Genomic DNA, 21,595 nt, shown 5'->3' with positions numbered 1-21,595 from the left:
ATGGCTACCCATATTCAACCTGAACACATCTTAGAAAACCCATAAATAGGTTCTACTCTCAAACTTCTCCTACAATGAAGCGGGGCTTTTCCCCCCTAACCATCAGGCAGAATCTGTCTTTGTGTAACTTGAGACTATTTCCTAATTTAGTTTCTCTGCCACTGTAGCTGGACTGAATTAAGGCTTTTAAAATCCATTTTAAAGAGAGGGGCAAAGGATCAGGGTGACTTTACTCAATATTAAATGTTCTTACCAGTTTGATATACTATCACTTCTTTGAGAAATTCCTCCTTTTTTTGCTTCTGTCTTTGCATCACATACTGCTTCAACAACAACCAGAAAGTTAACTGATATAAAATCTGCAACAGAACCACATAGGTATTTTTGTTGAGAAACATGTATATGAGAAGTAGCCAGCACTGGAAGTGTGGCTTCAATTTTGCTATCTCTTCAGCACCCTGCAACCTACTGATTACAAGGGCAGTAGAGTATACAGAGTGTCTTTCTGAAATGTATTTATTATTTATTTATTGCTTGTTAGTTTATATTGTTTCTTTATTATTTTTATAAACAACTCAAAGTGGTGAAAATATCTATTCATTAGTCCTTCTGTCTCCTATTTTCTCCACAACAACAACCCTGTGAGGTGTGTTGGGCTGTGAAAGAGCGAAAGTTACTAGCCCAAGATCACAGAGTGGTTTTCATACCTAAGGTGGGACTGGAACTCACAGTCTCCCAGCTTCTAGCCTGATGCCTTAACTACTAGACCGGCACTGGACCATGGTAAGCCAGAAACCGGGCCACCCAAACAAGAAAAGCCCCACCTGCAGGATGCAGACAGTACATGAAATCACGGCCCCTCTGGTCAGCAGAAAAACCTCTCTCAATGGAACCGATCCCAGGTGCTCAAAAGGTTGGGGACCTCTGCATTAGACCAAACTACGTAGCTGTTCATTTTAGCAAGTATATGCTCACCTTGGCTCCCAGATGGACACAGGGAAGAGAATAAGGTTTCAAATCTAAGTCAATGAGTAATGAAGTTGCAACTCCTGGAAATAATTCCTCTTGTGAAAGATTCAGTCCCACAATAAAATTAAGAATCACCAGCACATTTCCATAGGTGACAAGAAAGGGTAAACTGCGTAAGGCATAGAGGTGATGGTCATGTACCATCCAAATTATACAAGACCAAATTAGCAGAACAAACGTTAGCCAGCTACTGTAGGTGATACTCCAAACCTATGAAGGAATGCATAGAAATTATGTATTTCAAAGCAGACAGATTTTGATAAGGTCGCAGCTTCATAGACCAATACGGATAATAGGACTGTAAAAATATAGCCAGCATATAACAAGACACATTTCTTATTTCATTCTCCAACATTCAGTTGTGTGTGACTTTTGGCAACTTTATGGGCAAATGTTCTCCAGGTTAACCTATCAAGCACAGCTTCTTTTAGTTGTTGGAAGTTCATCTTTGTATCAGCTTTGATGGTATCAAGCCATCAAATTCTTTGATTGCCCCTTCTTTTTTGTCCACTAACTAGCATCATTGACTTCTCCAATGAATTTGCACACATGACTTGGCCAAAGTAAATTAGGCATGGTCTTGCGATTTTGGCTTCTAGTGAACTTTCTGGTTTTATACGATTCAGCACCTTTCTGTTGGTTGTTCCATCTGTCCATGGTATAAGCAAATACTAAGGTAAAGGTAAAGGTTCCCCCGCACATGCGTGCTAGTCGTTTCCGACTCTAGGGGCCGGTGCTCATCTCCGTTTCAAAGCCGAAGAGCCAGCGCTTGTCCGAGGACGTCTCCGTGGTCATGTGGCCGGCATGACTAGACGCCAAAGGCGTACGGAACGCTGTTACCTTCCCACCGTAGTGGTCCCTATTTTTCTACTTGCATTTTTACGTGCTTTCGAACGGCTAGGTTGGCAGAAGCTGGGACGAGTAACAGGCGCTCACTCTGTTATGCGGCACTCGGGATTCGACCCGCCAAACTGCCGACCTTCTGATCGACAAGCTCAGCGTCCTAACCCACTGAGCCACCGCGTCCCTAAGCAAATACTAGTATCTCTTAATTGACTATATTCACATAACACTCTTAATCACTCCTGTAAAGATCTACCAGATGCACTTATAGAATGTACTTCCCTAGCGTTCACTTTTTGTAGTTTTAACACGTTGTGCAAACGTACCACATTTGGTTAGTTTATGGTACAGTATATTGTGCAAATCTTGAATGTGGATGAATTCAATAGCTAGGTTAACCCTATTTTATGAATGAAGCCATAATTTTAATCTTAACAACTTTATAGAAAAATATACTTAAATATAACTTCAGAATGATCATATAGGTGTCATTATGGATATAACTTTGATTTAAGACGTGGGCCTTAAAATGGAGAGCTGGAAGGCATAACACAATAAGACAAAGAACTGTGAACAAGGTCAGCAGAATCAAGTTCAAAGTAGATAATTCTGGGGACATCCAGATGTGCATATTTATAATTTCCAAAATCTCTGTTCAGATGACTTTGAAATTTTGATTTATTAGGAAGGCATTCAGCCAACCTGGAAATCCTTTTGGACATTTGGAAGGCAACAGGTTCTGTAAAACAGCAATGCAGGAATGCCTGGTTGCTGATGCTGACACTTCTTTAAAAACCACAAAAGAAAGTTCTTACCATCGTAGTAATTAATGCAATGACATAGCTCTGATTTGTAATGAATTGTCCCAATGCTAAGAATGTACTATATTTTTTTTCCATGTTACATTTTTCATTAACTTCTGGGGAGATTTCAGAATATACTGTGTGCTCTGCAAAAAAAATATTAAATTTGGAAAAATGGCAAATTACAAGCAATGTCCAGGTTTCTTGCAAATCTGTTTTCAGTTTATTTTATTTGGTGAAAATAACCTAGTGTCCATGAAACCCACTTTGAAAAGTTCAGCAAATGGGTGGAGGAGGGAGGGAGGGAAGGAAGGAAATAAGCAACAAGCATTAACTTATATATGAGCATTTCATATTCAGTGTTTTACTTCTGTGCTATACATACTCTTTCCTCCAATTCCTCCTTCTATTTCCAGCAAATCATAAGTTATTGTTACACTGAAAATGGATAAACTAATACCGGTAATTAAAAGGAGTCTTAAGAGAAGGTATTTGAAAGGGAAAATCAACTGACTTGCAAGGGTCAAGGACCCCGCTCTCTTACTTCCTTATAAAATCCCCCTATAAATGACCTAGATTGATCACTATGGGTGGTTTGATGAAACATGACATGCTGAGTTTGACTGAAATTATGGACCAGCACTCCTGCAGGGTTGTATACTGTCAACTTATATGCAGAGCACATCATGAGAAAGGCAGGGCTAGATGAATCAAAAGTTGGAATTATGATTACCAGGAGAAATATCAACAAACTAGGACATGCAGATGATACCACTCTAATAGCAGAAAGTGAAGAGGAACTAACGAGCCTCTTGATGCGGGTGAAGAAGGAGAGTGCAAAAATTGGCTTGAAACTCAACATTAAGAAGACCAAGATCATGGCATCCGGCCCTCTCAATTCCTGGCAAATAGATGGGGAAGCAATGGAGGTAGTGACAGATTTTATTTTCCTGGGCTCCAAGATCACCGCAGATGGGGACTGCATTCAAGAAATTAAAAGATGCTCCTGGGGAGGAAAGCTATGGCAAATCTAGACAGAATACTAAAAAGCAGAGACATCAGCCTGCCAACAAAAGTCCATATAGTCAAGGCCATGGTTTTCCCAGTTGCAATGTATGGCTGCAAGAGCTGGACCATAAGAAAGGCTGAGCACCAAAGAATTGAGGCCTTTGAACTATGGTGCTGGAGAAGACTCCTGCAAGTCCCTTGGACTGCAAGGCGATCAAACCGGTCAGTCCTAGAGGAGATCAACCCTGACTGCTCTTTAGAAAGCCAGATCCTGAAGTTGAAACTCAAATACTTTGGCCACCTAATGAGAAGGAAGGACTCACTGGAGAAGAGCCTAATGCTGGGAAAGGTTGAGGGCAAGAGAAGAAGGGGACGACAGAGAATGAGGTGGCTGGATGGAGTCACTGAAGCAGTAGGTGTGAGCTTAAATGGACTCCAGAAGATGGTAGAGAACAGCAAGGCCTGGAGGAACGTTGTCCATGGGGTCGCAAGGGGTCGGAGACGACTTTGCAACTAACAACAACAACAACTCCTGCAGGGCATAAGTTTGAATAAAAATATGTGGTAAATATCCACATTTCATGATAATAACAAAGAGCTATAGGCACCTTCAAGAATAATAAATTTAATGTAATTTAGTCCAGGAGAATAAGATGTTGTCTTAAGTTGAATCATACAATATAACTCAGAATCAAAGACCCTGATTAGAAGCAATTTGTAGGCTAGACAGACTTTCGTATAGACTTACTTGGACATGCCTGGGATTAACCCTCACCCTTTTGTCATGAAAATGACATGCTCTAACACTTAAGCAGTTATTTATGGATTCAAGTTCATTTCAGCAAATGCAAGAAATATTATCATTAATTGGCAGTGATACATTAGCATTTTGTTCAAAACTTTCATACACAGATAACAAGAAGACAATAGAATGCAAGAAGTATTTTTTGCAATATTTGTAGGCAAAGCTAACAATAAAAGTTGAGTGGAATAATTGACAGAAAACCAATCTGATGATGCATTCTGCATTTTACATTTTGTATTTGGTTCTGCTTTAGCATTCAATGCATACTAAAATTCATGCAAGAATATTTTACATTTAAAAATTTTTAAATCTATCATATTAAATGTTTAAATATTTAATATTTTAAATATTTAAATATTAAATATTACAAAAATATTTAATTATTTTAAATATTTATTATTAAATAGATATACAATTATTTAAATATTAAATAAATATTTCATGAAAATAAAATATTTAAATATGTTTAAAAGAATGGTTGCAGGAAAAGAAGTGAAAAGAAGGATTAGGGGTGACAAGTGTTCCAATACTTGAGGGACTGCCACAAAGAAGAGGGGGGTCAACCTATTTTCCAGAGCACCTGACAGTGAGAATAATAAGCCAGTGGAATGGTTTGCCTTCAGAAGTTACTTTTAAAAGCCTTACTGGAGGCTTTTAAAAAGAGACTGGACAACCATTTGTGTGAAATGGTACAGGATCTCCTGCTTGAGCAGAGCATTGGACTAAAAAACCTCCAAGGTCTCTTCCAACTCTGTTATTCTCTTAAAATGAGATAAGATACTTCTCTGTTGTCAGTGTAGGAGCTCTATGCACTAGTATAGTAACTATTTCTCTGTACAGTATTTCTATGGGGCAAACAGAATGATCTCGGCACTCAATATGCAACATGGAATATGCAATATATGGTATACCTGATAGAGAAATACTGCGTCCTTGATTGATGTAGCCATCTATACTGCAACAGCTATGATTCTGATATTGCAAAAGGAGGCATTCCTGCGGAATTTCACTTGAAAGCGAAACCACCTAGACAAATAATGGAAGGGTTTTGATTTTATACAAAGAAGAAAGGTTAAAGAGGTATCACACACAAGATGTGCTACACCTTTTCTTTTGTCCAAGAGCACTATTAATTTTGTTTTATTTATTTATTTTTTCATTTTTGTTAGGTCCCAAAGTTTCATAGGCTCTTATGCCTAATCTATGATACAGGCACGCTACAGTAAGAACTTTTATGGGCTATCTTGGGAAGACAAACTAGAGATTTGGGGTTATTGAAAAGAACGAGATATATGTACAACCTGAGCATAACTGGAAACAAACAGCAAACCATCTGTACAAACTATTCTCAGTACCTAATAACAAATCAAAATTCAGTGGACCATTTTTCTTATTTTGTCAGCCTTCACTTCAGATTGTATTTTTTTCTTGTGCACAGCTGAATGTTCCCTTTTAGAAGGCAGCAATAATGGGACATAGAGTATTTTTCTCTAATTATCTCACCGCAAAGTTTCCAAAATAGTCCCCGTATCAAGAAATCATTTGTCTGGATGTCCTGGGTTACAGTTATGTGATTTCTTTGACAAGGATTATGATCACTCCTTTAATAGCATTTTACCTTGACATTGGCATCCATGCTCACCTGAAGCTTAGAATGCATCTTAACTTCTACAAAGTCTTCAGAATGGAACTGAATAACTTCTTCTTTGGGTTCCTAAAATGATGCATTAATTTAAACAGAGGAAAGGAATCATGAAAACAATAAAACATACTATTTTATATCCATGGTTTATACTCTGAGCCATTTGTTTAAACCTGGATCTATAACCATTTCATAGCAGACGAAGTGATCATTTTAAGGAACAGAAGGTATGAAAGTAAGGAATGTAGAATCTTCTCAATAGCTAGGAATATCTTCTCACAGCCCTTTATTTCAGCCATTTTTCTCCTAACTAAAAGCCTAATACTTGATATTAGCCAAATAACTCAGTTCATTTTTCTTGTGTGCATCCTTTGCTCCTTAAATGAGATCTCACACAGTCAGAATAGATTTTTTTAAAAAAGGTTGATTACAGAATTTAGGATCAAGCAGGCATTGTATGTATCTGATATACTAGCAAGATCTAATACATGTACCTTCTTAGCAGAACTAACACAGGACTGCAACAGAGTTGGGGAGGTTTCCCTTAGGGCACTAGAAACAATATAGGAAAAATCTGAAACATACATTGTGCCTAATATAAAATGCAGTTTATTCCCCTGTCTCATAACAAATTATTTTTCCTATGCATGGTTATTAAATATAACTGCTGCAGCTAACAGAGTTTATGTTTTACTTCTATCTTGCATCACCTCATGTGCCTTTGAGCAGAAGACTGAGTTACAGTAAATATGCTTGTACAGTAGTAGGTATGTACATGAGTGTACATATGTGCATGTGTGCATATCAAATAATCTTTTAAAAATCTTGTGACTGAAACAGAAGAAATATCTTCCCAGAGAAGAGAACATTTTTAGCTCATGGTTAAAATGTAAAGTCCTTAGTGGTCTCTGAGCTGTTTGCTTGCAAATGTCTCCTTGCCCAACTAGTGTGACTGAGTGTGGGGTTTGCTGCCTGTTTATAGATAAGAGCTTGCCTGGTAGGAGTGTGGTTTTCTCCTTGATGGTTCCTTGTCTGGCGTATTGTTTGGCACTGATCACTGCACCCACCAGTGCTACTACCCCCTACTACCTACCATCCACAATTATTACCACCATCTGCTGTCCATCGCCCACAGCAGGTGCAGCGATGGCCAGTGATTGGTGGGAGTGGCTGATAATGGGGGCAGCAGCAACAGCAGCCATGGAAGTGGGAAGGATTGTATTGTTTTCTATCAGCAGTAGCAGCAGGTACAGTGGCCTGCAGGGGCAGTGGGCACAGTGGCTGGCAATGGTGGCAGTAGTAGCAGCAGTGTAGGCAAGTGGCCAAAAGACAAATGGGGGGGGGAAACTGAAGTGGAGGCAGTCTCTGCCTTGCAAGAAGAATGGCTTGGATCAGGGTGGGTCCTCATCTAATGACCACATGGGATTTGCTTAACAACAGCAACAGGGTCTGTTGAAACTGGCATCATTAAGTGGGAGCAATCATGAGATGTTTTATGTAACATTCGCTTTCCTTAGAGATGGAGTTGCCAGTCCCAATCAGGGTCCTTAAAAAATGAGGACTATTTGTATTGTCCCCAATCAACAATCCTGCTACTTAGTGCAAATGTGTTTGAGAGTTGAAACAGGCAATTGTGTTGGTCTTATCATTTTCAGGGGGGAAATTGCCTGCTAAGACTCATATTCTTAATTTTTGAGGCACAGATCATGATAGTTTATTCTGTCTCGAGATCAACCCAGAAAAATCTGAAATGTTGACAAAGTTCCAATAATAATACATCCCTTAGAACAGGGGTGTCAAACTCACGACGTCACGTGACATCGCGCGATGTATCGGAGCTTTTTCCCCATTGCCGGCAATGGGGTGGGCGTGGTTTTGTCGTGATGCGTCCGGCCCGCGGGCCGGCAGTTTGACACCCTTAGAACAACCCAATTGTATTTGTAGGATAAAGATCCATTTCTTTCAAATCAGTTCAGCAGAGACGTTAACATACAACCCTATTTAAAAGGTCTCGACAAAATCTCATCAACCACAAGCATACACACATACATAATGGCTAGCTGGACTTTTTCTCAAATGGTAACCAGAAGTGGAAGGTTTAATACTATTGAAAAGGAGACTTATAAAAATAGAAGGATCAGTCAAATGCAAGTAGAACAGGAATAGAAGCCAAATTAGATAATTCTGTATCCCTACGAGGAAATCTCAAAGGTCTGGCTGATTCATACTCAATTTTAATATACACCCTACCTTAGCAAGCAATGCCCACTGCTGCAACATTCTGACCAATAAATAATACAGGGCAAGAAGTAAAAAAGGATTCAAAGCCACTGGCCAGTTTAGGTGAGGATGAATGTGTAGTTTCCAAGGTACTGTAATGTTTGTCTTAATAAGTGGCACTATGCCCAAGATCCTAGAGAAAAAGACAGTAGAAGAAAAGCTGCAGAGATTTTTTTTTATAAAAACAGAAGAATAATAATAGTGACACGGTATATTAATCCACTAGCATATAATCATTGCATAATAATAGCAGCAGCATCCTTCTTAATGGATCGATGAAATAATGCAACAATAAGCCATAACATAGTATTATTACTACCATTTCATACAAGCCAAGCTATATATCTTGTTTAGTTCCAACACTTTTAAAACATTTTGGGTTTGTAATATGCATAATGCATAGATTAAAGGATTACAGTTCTGGACAGTGCTATCTCTAGCAAAAGGAGAAAGTCACAAAATGTTCTTCAGAACTATGCAATACATTATCTTTTTTTTCCTTTTGATACTCCAGTTTATTTTTGCAAGCATTTAAAATAAAACAGACTGAAAAAACTCAGATTCATACATGTTGGAGGAGTGGATCCAATGGAACTAATTCCTCAACATCTAATTTAAACCTAACCAGCTGATCACATGTATAATATTGATAGGGGGTTAAGGATTTTTTCCGTGTCTCTTCATTGCCCATCATTCTACATGGTCTTTTTCTCAGAGATTGTTAATCTGGTTCATATTCTTCTATCTTTCTTCCCAAGCATACAAAACAGAGCACAATTCTTGGACTCTCTTTCTGGGAGGTTATAGCAATGCAGATGTTAGGTTTTGCCCCATGCATATGCAGAGCAAGAACAGAGATGTCCTTGAAGAAGTGATTGAAAAGGTGTTGCATAAACAAGAGCTTAACCTGAGAAGGGAAGAGGGAGTCAAAAGAAACTCAAAATTGCCCAGCCTTGATTCTCTTGCATAAATAGGGAGTGTAAAAGAAACAGTATCAGGGTGCCAGATTTCTCTTATTGTAACTTGTAAAAAAAATAGGGTTCTGATAGACTTTTTCCCTGATTTGGACTGCTTGAAAGGAATAGCTTTAATCTTGAAAAGCTGTCAGGTTGTCTCTCCCTCCTCTCTTCAAAGTGATACCTAAGAAATTTAAAATGGAGCAAGCTTACCCTTTCCAGGCTAAGCTGGTGTTACCATAAAGGTACAGGTAAAGGTTCCCTTGCACATGTGTGCTAGTCGTTTCCAACTCTAGGGGCCGGTGCTCATCTCCGTTTCAAAGCCGAAGAGCCAGCGCTTGTCCGAGGACGTCTCCATGGTCATGTGGCCGGCATGACTAGACGCCAAAGGCGCACAGACCACTGTTACCTTCCCACCGGAGTGGTCCCTATTTTTCTACTTGCATTTTTACGTGCTTTCGAACTGCTAGGTTGGCAGAAGCTGGGACGAGTAACAGGCGCTCACTCTGTTACGCGGCACTCGGGATTTGACCCGCCAAACTGCCGACCATCTGATCGACAAGCTCAGCATCCTAACCCACTGAGCCACCATGTCCCTTATAGTGTTACCATAATGGTTGCCAAATACCATTTTCAGAGCCAACTTCAAACTTTAATATTCCTTGATGTATTTTCTGTTACAATTATAGAACTAAGCGTTTTGTTATAGTTACCATACCTGCTTAGCTAATCATTGCTTAGATTAGATTCCTGCTCTCAGGAATTCATAATGTATACATCAACCCCAAATAAAAAAAAATTTTAAAAAAGGAAACTTCCCTGAATCTGCAAATTCTACTCCCTCAGTCTATTTCAGGCTTCTGCTTTTGGGCACCCATGAAATCTGGTGGACTTGATTTTCCAAAATTCCCTGTCATGTATAACAAAACTTCAGAATTTTGGTCCAACACATCTGAAGAGTGCAAGCAAATTGGGAACATATGTTTTGCTTCATAATTCAGTGAAATATGTATAATATTTTCCTCTGAGTAGAGCCACTTCAAATAATAATTTGCAAGTACATAAATGTGAATGAGCAAAACTACAATCCTATTATTTAGGATGAATATGCAAATAATTTAGATGCACATGTACATAGGAAGCACTGAAAACTGGTAGCCTTTCCTAGGATAAGCACCTGGATTTATTTTTCTTATTTTCATTTTCCTAAATCTAAAACAATACAGAAATAATGTTAAACTAAACAAAGTAAAATTTCAGAAATATTTTGTATGCTATGTGCTCTGCACTTTTTCAGCTCAAGTCATTTTTTTCCAATGGCAAACTGCAACCAGGACTTAAAGTGAACAATATGGTGAATACAAGGTATTATACCTTCTACCAAAAGTAATACCTAAAATGACTGAGATAATCAAATTTAAATAAAATAAGCATAGTCAATTGAGGTTTCACCTTTATGTTTTCTCATCTGTGAGATTTGTTTTTACCTGACATAAATGTCTTCTGAAGAAATAAGGTCTTGGAAGTATGGCAGTTGGTATAAGTAAAGCACAATGATGTGTCCGGCAGAAAATATTGCAAGAAAAACGCACAAACTATTGAAGAGAACTGGGCTGATTGGACAATTCCAGGACCACCAGGTGCACAAGCCCAAGAAGGTAAAGAAATAAACTGCTGAGCATGCAGAAGGCAGAATTATACCTAGGGATAAGGAAATAAGATTTTCTTGGTAATAAGGTCCAGTTTATACCACTGGAGATCCACCACAAAATTAAGAACACCTCCATAGAAATAAAAGCTCTCTAAATATAATAATAAAATAAAATAAAATAATAAAAGTAGAAGAATAGAATAGAATAGAATAGAATAGAATAGAATAGAATAGAATAGAATAGAATAGAATAGAATAGAATAGAATAGAATAGAATAGAAAACAGATGGTCCTCATATACTAATAGTCTCATTTCATGACCATTCAAAGTTGCAATGGTGTTAAAACAACATAACTTTATGACCAATTCTCACATTTACATTTACATCCATTGTCTATGGAGTTTCTCAATCAGGTTATGCTTTTCCAAAAGACAACTCGAATTTCTTGATTTTTTTCTTTGAAAACATTTCGCTTCTTGGTGGCATAGTACGTAGTTAGAATGCAGTAGTGCAGTACTGCAGGCTGACTCATTGCTCACTCCAGAGTTCGATTCTGTGTGGCTCAAGATTGACTCAGCCTTCCATCCTTCCGAGGTCGTTAAAATGAGGACCACTTAGGGAGGGTTGTAAAGCACTATGAAGTGGTATGTTTGCTATTGCTATTGCTTCTTATTCAAGAAATCTCTGAAGAACTGAAAAAGCTTCTTGGATGAGAAGCTAAATGTTTTTTTAAAAAAACAAAACAGGAAAATCCAGTTGCCTTAGAAAAGCACATTAGGATTTACATCCATTGCAGCATCCTATGGTCATGTGATTGCAATCTGCGTGTTTCACAACCAGTTTCTGCCAAGCAGAATTAATGAGAATGAGGAAGTCAAACTGAAAGTCATGGTCACATGATGTCTCCTTTAACAATCATGGTGATTTACTTAATGAAATAGGAATTAACATCATATGCCCATCACATTCATGTGATTTTCCACCTAGCAACCAGGGCATTTAGCAATGGATCGGTAGTCCCAGTAGAAGTTGTTAAGCAAGGACTTTCTGTAAAAGCAGGGGTGGGCAATTAATTTTCCCCAGAGGCCACATGAGCCACATGAGCAACTGGAGTTGTTATGGAGGGCTCCTGCCCCACCCTCCTAATCAGAATGGAGAAGTCTGCAACAGTGTGGTGGATGTGGATAAGACATGGATGAAAAGCAAAAGCTAGTCTGGCTAAAACTTCCAAGTTACTGTTACTAATGGGCCAAGCTTGCTATTTATGACTTCTTCACAGGGAGAAAAAGGTATCATTATTAACTGAAACAGACCAGGAGATACCTGTTCTCCATTTGGTATAATTTGTACTGTCTTGTCATACAAATAATTTTAATTTTTGTATTTTGTCTTTTAACATGTATTGCCCTGTTCACCGCCCTGAGTCCTTCGGGAGAAGGGCGGTATATAAATAAATAAAATAAAATAAATAAATAAATAAATAAATAAATAAATAAATAAATAAATAAATAAATAAATAAATAAAATACCCAAACTCTATATCCAGATTTTAAAATGCCAAAGATCACCTTCCTTTTTCTTTCTTCTTGTGGGGGCACTAAATTGTGCCTAACCTAACCCACTGTCCCACAAATGTGTGAAATAACTTTTACCTGTTGAGCCTAACAGAAGCATAACAAAGACTTTGCCAGCAGTTCTAAGTGTGTCTTCACAAAGAATCTCCAAGCCTGTTAGGAACCATGTGAATTTCAGAAGGAAACCTGAATGGCTGCATCTTAAATGATCCTTTTCAAATAGACAACCAATGTCTGTGTCCCCAGTATCTTCAGTTTCTGCTTCAGATTCCTGCAGATATGGAATCAATGAGTACAACATTTATTTACTTCAGATCTATCTAGGACAGGGGTAGGCAACCTTGGCTCTTTTATGACTCGTGGACTTCAACTCCAGAATTCTGGGAGTTGAAGTCCACGAGTCATAAAAGAGCCAAGGTTGCCTATCCCTGATCTAGGACATGCAAGTTTCGCTCTCTTTTTTTAATGTGGTCTTTTAAAACATTTTTTAGGCTTCAGCCTATTTTTAGGCTGAAGTTATGTTTATGCTTTGCTTCAGTACCACTGAATTTAGGCAGATTTATTTCTGAATAGATTGGTATCACGTAAGGCTAATGAGTCCAAATCAAACATTTGTACACAATTATTGATTTTTAATTATAAGGATTACACATGGATCATTAGATACTTTAAAGTTTAAGTTCAAGCCAAATAACTCATTTGATGAATTATTTCCATTTCCAATTAGTTAACTGATTTTGTCCCCTTTCTCAGACTTCGAAGTATGGTAAGCCTCAATTTCTGTCATCATGGTTCAGTGAATAAACCAAAATTGACTGAGCCAAAAACTACCATGGTTGGGTTGAATGCAAAAGCCTGAGCTAAAAACCAACCACACTAGGCTTGAGTAAATCACTGGAATGAGATTCTGATTCATGTTATTTATACTTGACAGTTATATTTGCACAAATATTTTATGAAACTAACTCAGTTCTCTTTATTTGCATGACACATTTGTGTTTGCACGTGAATGCATATAAGAATGGGGAAGGGCTTTGACTGCACAATTGTGGCCACCATTTTGATTGTTTTGAACTCCACAAAGAGACATTGAAATAAAAACAAATCACAGAGTTTAAAATAGCACAAGGTACAAGGCTAAAAAGTGGTTGCTAGTTTGAGATTCAGAATGTCATGTGAACTAAGTCACTGTGTGCTTCTATTATAAAGAATAAAGAAGGCCCTATCCCTTTTCTTTTCTGATCTTCACTCTGTTTCCGTTACACCAAGAAATGCAACACATGCAGCATCTCTACCGTCTCTTTCATGTCGTCTTCCTCATCAGAAGAGAATTGATCTTGGTCTCTAGATGGAGGCTCACTTCCCCAGTTGTTGAGTTTCAATGTCTTATGGTAAAGCAGTGTGACAGTCAGACCAAAAAGAAACATTCCAATGTCAGGAGCCAAAAGATGTATGATGTTTCCAGCATCAAGCCTGCTAAACCTACAGGGTACATGGAATGTTAGTATTTTATAAAGCTAAGATTTTCCCAGTCTAGTAGGAGAAACTTCTTTATTTTTGCTCCATTTGCTATGGATCAGATTCTGATTTAGGCAAAACAACACAAGCTTTTCCTTAATCCTTGGAGCTCAAGGATTAAGTATCTAACACCCTCCAACTGCATTTTAAATCTGCTCGCCTGGAATTAAATTCTACTCATATCACAGGGATTTAGGTCCAGGTTATTCACCGAGAAAAGAGATACCATGCATCAACCATTTACTTTATATCACAGTTGAAGTTGTCATTTCTGCATTCATCTACCCTCCTATCCTGCACTTTATAGATAAATCTTATTCAGCCAGATGAATTATTATGAATTAAACTTTAATCCCCATAATTAAGAGTTATAAGAGTTATAAGAGTTATAATTAAATGGTATTTGCACTACTGGCAGACGACTTCACCAAATGATAATGGGTTTGAGAAATAAGAGCATACCACCAATGTTTTATCCTCCCAAACATTCATGCACAGTTTACATGCATCTTCTTAATTTATGTTGCCCTTTTGCTGATTTCTTACTCTTCAGCTTCCAAGAGGGAAATGCAAAGAACATCATAGACTTAATTTCCTGTCCCATCTCACCCAAACGTCCACCATGTAACTAAAATCTCTCTATTTTCATGCCACACAAAAAGAAAATAAAAATGTGAGCACATATCTTCCCTTCCTTGCTTTTCAATACTTCTATTTCCAACTGGGTGCATATTCCCAAAGCTGTGACCATTATTACAAATTGCTCTGGTGGCTGGATTGGGGAAAAGGTGATATTTTCTGATAAGGAATGGGTTGTGGAACCTCTGATGGTGGAAAGATAAAGAGAAGAACCTGGGAGCCAAAATATAGGGTGAGGCAAGAATTCCTAATATGGGGACAACAGACTGCCCGCCAGGTCTACAATCAAGAGATTCAAAGGAAAATACTACCTACAAAAAACTGGAGGAGGGTTGTTAATGTATTGATTCATTTTCTCCAAAACAGATAGCATCATGAGATCAATTAGGGCTGGAGCCAATCCCAAAGTGGTGCAAAGTGGACAGGTCCTTTAGAGCTTTCCATAATGAAGATGGAACAACCTAAAATGGGTCACTAAACAACCTGTGCTATTGAAGCTGCTGCAAAGAGATCCCAATACATAGGCTGAGTCTTTCAGTTCAGGAAGATCACAAGCCACGCCAGAGAGTGAAAAACAATTGTGTCAAAAATGCCACTTACTCAAAATGGAACCAGATGCATCATACATTTAAATAAGTTTTCCCAATGTGTGAGGAACAAGCCACCGAATCCATCAAATCTGGCTGTCAAAAAGACAGCATTAAGTAACTCTCTAGAATCTCTGGAAATTGGTTAGCAATAGGACGGAAAGGCTTGTTTGCTATTACTGGTACTTATTTATATTTATCAAAATATGAAATTGTTTATAAATACATAGAAATAATAAAATATTTATTCAAAGTTTCCAGTGATTGCCCTGAGGGTGCAATCAAAGTTCTGTGGCACACATAAAAAATGGGCAAAGTTTCAATTGTACTGTCATGGCTGCTATTTTGACTTTTTTCAACCATTTCCTTTGGACAACCCTATCTTCTCCCATCCCAACAATAAAACCAGGCAATTGAATTAAAATCTTACCGTACAATACCAAAATGTGACAGCATTTCCTCCCCAAAAAAATCTGGGAAAAGAAAAACCATTGGTTTGGAAACAGCCATTACATTCCATTCCTCAATATCTTTTAACATATTTTTGTACTAAAAAAATTATATTTTGGTGGAACTGAGGTGTGTTGGGGGGGTGTCTAACACATGGATTGCATTACTGGCAAAAACCTTTAAAATAAAATATTTGCATTCCTTCATATGAATGTCTTAGAATTTTGAAATTGGCAAGGAAACAAGCGCAAAACAAATGTAAAAACAAGGTCATTCTAATTCAAATTAAAATCAATTTATATAAACATGAGGGACATGTCACTGCCCAAGTCATACTTGGCTTGAACCCTATGAAAGTTGAGAAATATTTCTAATAAGTTATTTCTGATAAGTTTCAAATGGCCTCATATTACCAAAATCAGAAAATAATTTTATCCCCCAAATGACACTTTTAAAAATACTTGTGTCTGCTTTTCAACAAAGTAACTGAGCATTTTATAAGAGGTATTTTGGAAGATTCCAGAAAAGGGAAAAAAATTCTCAACATAAAAATAACAATTTCCCAGTAGTTCAGATTTAAAGATAAATTTACATGAAATTAGACATTGTTATTTTGTATCTATAAATACCTTCTAGATTCACTATACTTTCTTCAAAGAACTTAACACTATAGCTTACTAAACCACAGATATACCGTCCTTGCATCCTAAAATATACCCTTATACCTTTTTATTTCTTTTTCTATAGAGATATTGTACAGCAATAATGTAGAAGCCATTTTGAATTTCTTAGATTTCAAACTACTTCAGAACAAACCGTTCTGAGATAATGTTTAAAACTTGAAAAATTCAAAATGGCTACCCAGAATTCAACCTATAATTGCTGTAAAAAAGATTGGAAGCTACTTCTTTGTATCTTTTTTTTCTTTTTTCTTTCTGGAATTTTTAAGGTTTTTTTTACTTCTTTTTTTCTTCTCTGTTTCTTACTTTATATTAGTTAGAATTAGTTTTTAATCTTTTATTTAACTTTTTATTTTACAAATATTTTAGTCAGCTCTAATTGATGGTGTTTTCAAAGAACACTAACTCCTGACCTGGGTAAATAACCAATTAATTTTGTTCTGCAAAAATATCTTTGATAAGTTATTCCAAGTCTGATCTCTAGCTGTAATGCTTTTTACCCCTAGAACAAATTATTGCCATGAAATTTGACTGATCTGTACCATTAGGTGGTAAGTAGTAGAAAGCTATTTGAAAAGCCACTTGTAACATAAGGAATATGAAGCTGGTATAGCTGACGGTTCTAAACAAGTGCCTGGTGAACCCTGAAAGACAAAAACATAAACATTATGAAAATATTTCTATTCCATCACACAATTTCATTTTTAAAAAAAATGCAACAAAGGAGCAAAATCCTAAAATTTAATAAGTTGATTTTTAAATCACGACGCTACTATTTATGAGAGAATAAATATCTGGCTTCCAGAATGGGATTAATCATAAAGGGATATCCAGCCAGTTTAAAGTGAAGTATGTGTAGATAAATGAAATTAGTCACAGATTTTTGGACCAAAGTTGAAATAGTGCTGTGGTTCTTAAATATAATCCAAAGAATACTGTGGCTACTCAGAAGATTTTGTAGGAAATGTTCTGAGACCAGAGCAATAAGTGCAGATCAGAGACCATAAAAGATGCACATGCTGATGCTATTAATGGCTTCTGCCATTTATACAGAGCAACAAAAATTGCATTCAGTTTTACAAAGGATACTGCCTCAGAATTTCTTGTGATAATAATAATAATAATAAGTTGGAAGGGACCTTGGAGGTCATCTAGTCCAACCCCCTGCTCAGGCAGGAAACCCTATACCATTTCAGACAAATGGCCGGCCAGTCTCTTCTTAAAAACTTCCAGTGTTGGAGCATTCACAGGTTCTGGAGGCAGGTTGTTCCACTGGTTAGTTGTTCTAACTGTCAGGAAGTTTCGCCTTAGTTCTAGGTTGCTTCTCTCCTTGACTAGTTTCCATCCGTTGCTTCTTGTCCTGCTTTCAGGTGCTTTGGAGAATAGCTTGACTCCCTCTTCTTTGTGGCAGCCCCTGAGATATTGGAACACTGCTATCATGTCACCCCTCACCCTTCTCTTCATTAAACTACACATACCCAATTCCAGCAACCGTTCCCTATATGTTTTAGCCTCCAGTCCCCCAATCATCTTTGTTGCTCTTCTCTGTACTCTTTCTAGAGTCTCAACATCTTTTTTGCATCGTGGTGACCAAAACTGGATGCAGTATTCCAGGTGTGGCCTTACCAAGGCATTGTAAAGTGGTATTAGTACTTCACGTGATCTTGATTCTATCCCTCTGTTAAAGCAGCCTAGCACTGTGTTGGCTTTTTTGGCAGCTGCAGCACACGGCTGGCTCATATTGAAGTGATTGTCTACTAGGACTCCGAGATCCCTCTCACAGTTACTACTATTGAGCAAGGTACCACCTATACTATACCTGTGCATTTGATTTTTCCTGCCTAAATGTAGAACCTTACTTTTTTCACCATTGAATTTCATTTTGTTAGATAGTGCCCAGTGTTCGAGTCTGTCCAGATCCTCCTGTATCTTAAGCCTATCTTCTGGAGTATTGGCTATTCCTGACAGCTTGGTGTCGTCTGCAAATTTGATGAGTTCCCCATCTATCCCCTCATCCAAATCGTTGATGAAGATGTTGAAGAGCACAGGGCCCAGAACAGAGCCCTGGGGCACCCCACTACACACTTCCTTCCATGTAGATGCACTTCCATTGAGGACCACACGCTGAGTACGGCCTGTCAGCCAGCTACGAATCCATCTGGTGGTGATGCTATCTAACCCACATTTTTCTATCTTATCAAGTAGTAGGTTGTGATCTACTTTATCAAATGCCTTACTGATGCTCCCTTATAATATAATAATAATATAATAATTTTATTTGTATACCGCCCTTCTCCCGAAGGACTCAGGGCGGTGAACAGGGCAATAAATACCAATACAAGAATACAAAAATTAAGAAAAATTAAACAAAGTGCCCAATACCTTAAAACAATAAGTTAAAATACGTTAAAAGCAGTAATAAAACCCAAAACCCATCAGGCCAGGCCGGCTTGTTCAAACAAGTAGGTCTTAAGATCCCGTCGGAAGGAGCGAAGGTCGGGCGCCATCCGGAGCTCAACCGGTAAATGGTTCCACAAATCCGGCGCACCCACAGAGAAGGACCTCCCCCTGGGGGCCGTCAGACGGCATTCTCTGACCGGTGGCACCCTGAGGAGGCCCTCTCTGTGGGAGCGCACTGGGCGGAGGGAAGTTGATGCCGGCCGCAGGTGCTCCCTAAGGTACTCCGGACCCATGCCATGTAGGGCTTTAAAGGTCATTACCAGCACCTTGAATCTCACCCGGAAGACAACTAGAAGCCAATGCAGCTCACGGAGCAAAGGTGTAACATGGGAGTATCGGGAGACTCCCAACACGACTCTCGCGGCTGCATTCTGCACCAGTTGGAGCCTCCGAGTGGTCCTCAAGGGCAGCCCCATGTAGAGAGCGTTGCAGTAGTCCAATCGAGAGGTCACGAGTGCATGAGTGACCGTACGCAAGGCATCCCGGTCTAGATAGGGCCGCAACTGGCGCACCAGGCGAACCTGGGCGAAGGCTCCCCTAGTCACAGTTAATATATGATCTTCTAAAGAAAGTTGTGAATCTAGGAGGACTCCCAAGTTGCGGGCCCTATTATACCATAGAAGTCATACAAGGATTCTTCAGATCAAGGGCAATCTTGAAAATAGAACATCTGAGAAAATATGAGGACCCAAGAGTAGACAATATGTTGAGATTCAAACATTTTGGTCACCTAGACACCACATTTTAGATCAGTGTTTATCAGTCTTGGCAATCTTAATTCCCTGCTTGTTGGGGGCAATCTGGAAGTTGAGTCCACACAATTTAAAGTTGCCAAGATTGAGAAACACTGTTCTAGATCTTCTGTCTGCTTATGTTTTCTAAGACAGACACGCAGATACAAACACAGATTAAAGTGCAGCACTTTTCCATGAAAGTTATTATAAACAGATAAATATTTTTTAGTCAGGACTATGACTCATGACATATGAAAATATAATTTGGAGTTAAAGGTTACTATCACTTCTTTCTGCTTTACTATTTCATTTTGGTCCCCTTGTTTGAGGGAGATATAGGGGGAAAGAAGGAATACTGCACGTTCCTGTGATTATGGGTGTTCATTATTTCAACATCCTTCAGGCCAGTTTAATTTCAGTTCTAATTGCCCAACTTATATCTTGATAAATTTCATAATTTTCCTTGCCATCTTGAAACTACAAAGCTGGCATAATTTTTCACATGTCTAGTGACTAATACACAATTCTGCAACTCAACTCCATTATTTTTGCTTCTATTTACTTCTTTGAATCACTCAGGATCTGACCATAAACACTCTAGCAATTTATTCTACTTTATTCAACCTTTTATTTATTTATTTCCATACCATCTTTATTATTTCTATAAATAACTCAAGACAGTGAACAATAAATTCCTTCCTCCTCCAGCCCTTGTCAGGTGAGTTGGGCTAAGAGAAAGTGACTGGCCAAAGTCATGGCTAAGGTGGGATTAGAACTCACAGCCTCCTGTTTCTAGCCTGGTAGTTTAACCACTAGAGTAAATTGACTAAATTATATATAATTTACTCAATTTACTCTAGTGGTTAAAGTAATAAAATACTACTAGATTACTAAATTATAAACTATAATTAATCTGAGTGTAGTTCAACATGCTATAGTCAACATGGTGCTCTCAAATGGATTGAGGCTATGATTCCCATTGGGCTTTATCAATATTGATTGTAAAACATGGAGACTGTAATCCATACCTACCTGGAGGTCATAAAATTAAGAAAGATGTATTAGGATTTGGTGGATGTTTGCCTACCTTGCATAATATCATTTGATCTGGGACACAGTGGGAGAATTAGCAGGAAGATGAGGTAGATCAGAGATAGCCCATTGTATCTAAAACCTATAGCTGTGAAAATAGCCAAACATTATTCCAAATGTTGTGTAATTTTACTATAATACCAGTAATTTATCACTTAATGAATATAAAACATAGGTAGTTAAGGTACATAGTTCAATATTTGTCTTTTTAGTATATGTTAGCTTGGTCCAAAATATTTTACATTATTAGCTAGCTGTTCATTTTCTCTAAAAATGCAAATGATTTCACCCAGTTTCTCTGTGCTGATTACACATAGCCAGTTCAGTGATAAATGTTTTTGAAACCATCTCTGGTGATCTAACAATAGTAGGAATGTTTTAAACAGTGCATATCCAGTGTAAAATATATTTAATTTTATATATACCATAATTAAAATTTAAGTTATATGAAATATACATGAAAGTATACCTTTTCCAATAATTTATTTTATTTTTTTAATCCCATTTATATCCCGCCCTTCTCCGAAGACTCAGGGCGGCTTACAATTTAAGCACAAACCAATGTGCTTAGCAATAGCAATAGCAATAAGGCTTACAAACCCGTCTTCCACTTCTGAAGATTATTTATTTCATTTATTCATGATTTTAATTAAATTTCTTTTGTTCCCTGCCATCCTCCTTTCCATCTTCCTCTTTTTATATTGCTCACTTTTTAGTGTGACTCTCAACATATCACAAAATTTGTTCTTTGACACACATACGCACCCACAGTTTATCTTCCTATATCATGGGACTTTTTTCCATTTAAAACATGGCTTTCACAGTACTGTAGTTCATCTGAA

At 37.8% G+C, this 21,595-nt stretch overlaps 1 protein-coding gene across 1 annotated transcript in view; it reads right to left on the bottom strand.

Annotated features, from left to right (window-relative positions):
- LOC308665584 (piezo-type mechanosensitive ion channel component 2-like) overlaps positions 1-16,565 on the bottom strand; it is a gene marked incomplete at both ends in the record, with an annotated part of 78,181 nt that extends 61,616 nt beyond the window's left edge. Inside the window, 9 exons of the mRNA XM_081323648.1 lie at positions 254-359; positions 976-1,239; positions 2,688-2,821; positions 5,400-5,514; positions 6,107-6,202; positions 6,625-6,704; positions 12,672-12,864; positions 13,889-14,075; positions 16,513-16,565. Of these exons, the coding sequence (XP_081179774.1) occupies positions 254-359; positions 976-1,239; positions 2,688-2,821; positions 5,400-5,514; positions 6,107-6,202; positions 6,625-6,704; positions 12,672-12,864; positions 13,889-14,075; positions 16,513-16,565 (1,228 nt within the window). The remainder of the gene's footprint in view (positions 1-253; positions 360-975; positions 1,240-2,687; positions 2,822-5,399; positions 5,515-6,106; positions 6,203-6,624; positions 6,705-12,671; positions 12,865-13,888; positions 14,076-16,512) is intronic.
- Between the last annotated feature and the right edge of the window lie 5,030 nt (positions 16,566-21,595).

This window comes from Vipera berus (genome assembly GCF_964194415.1).
Source record: "Vipera berus genome assembly, chromosome: 3".
NCBI lineage: Eukaryota > Metazoa > Chordata > Lepidosauria > Squamata > Viperidae > Vipera > Vipera berus.
Note: the sequence above shows the minus strand (reverse complement) of the source record. Positions and strands in the feature narration are given on the sequence as shown.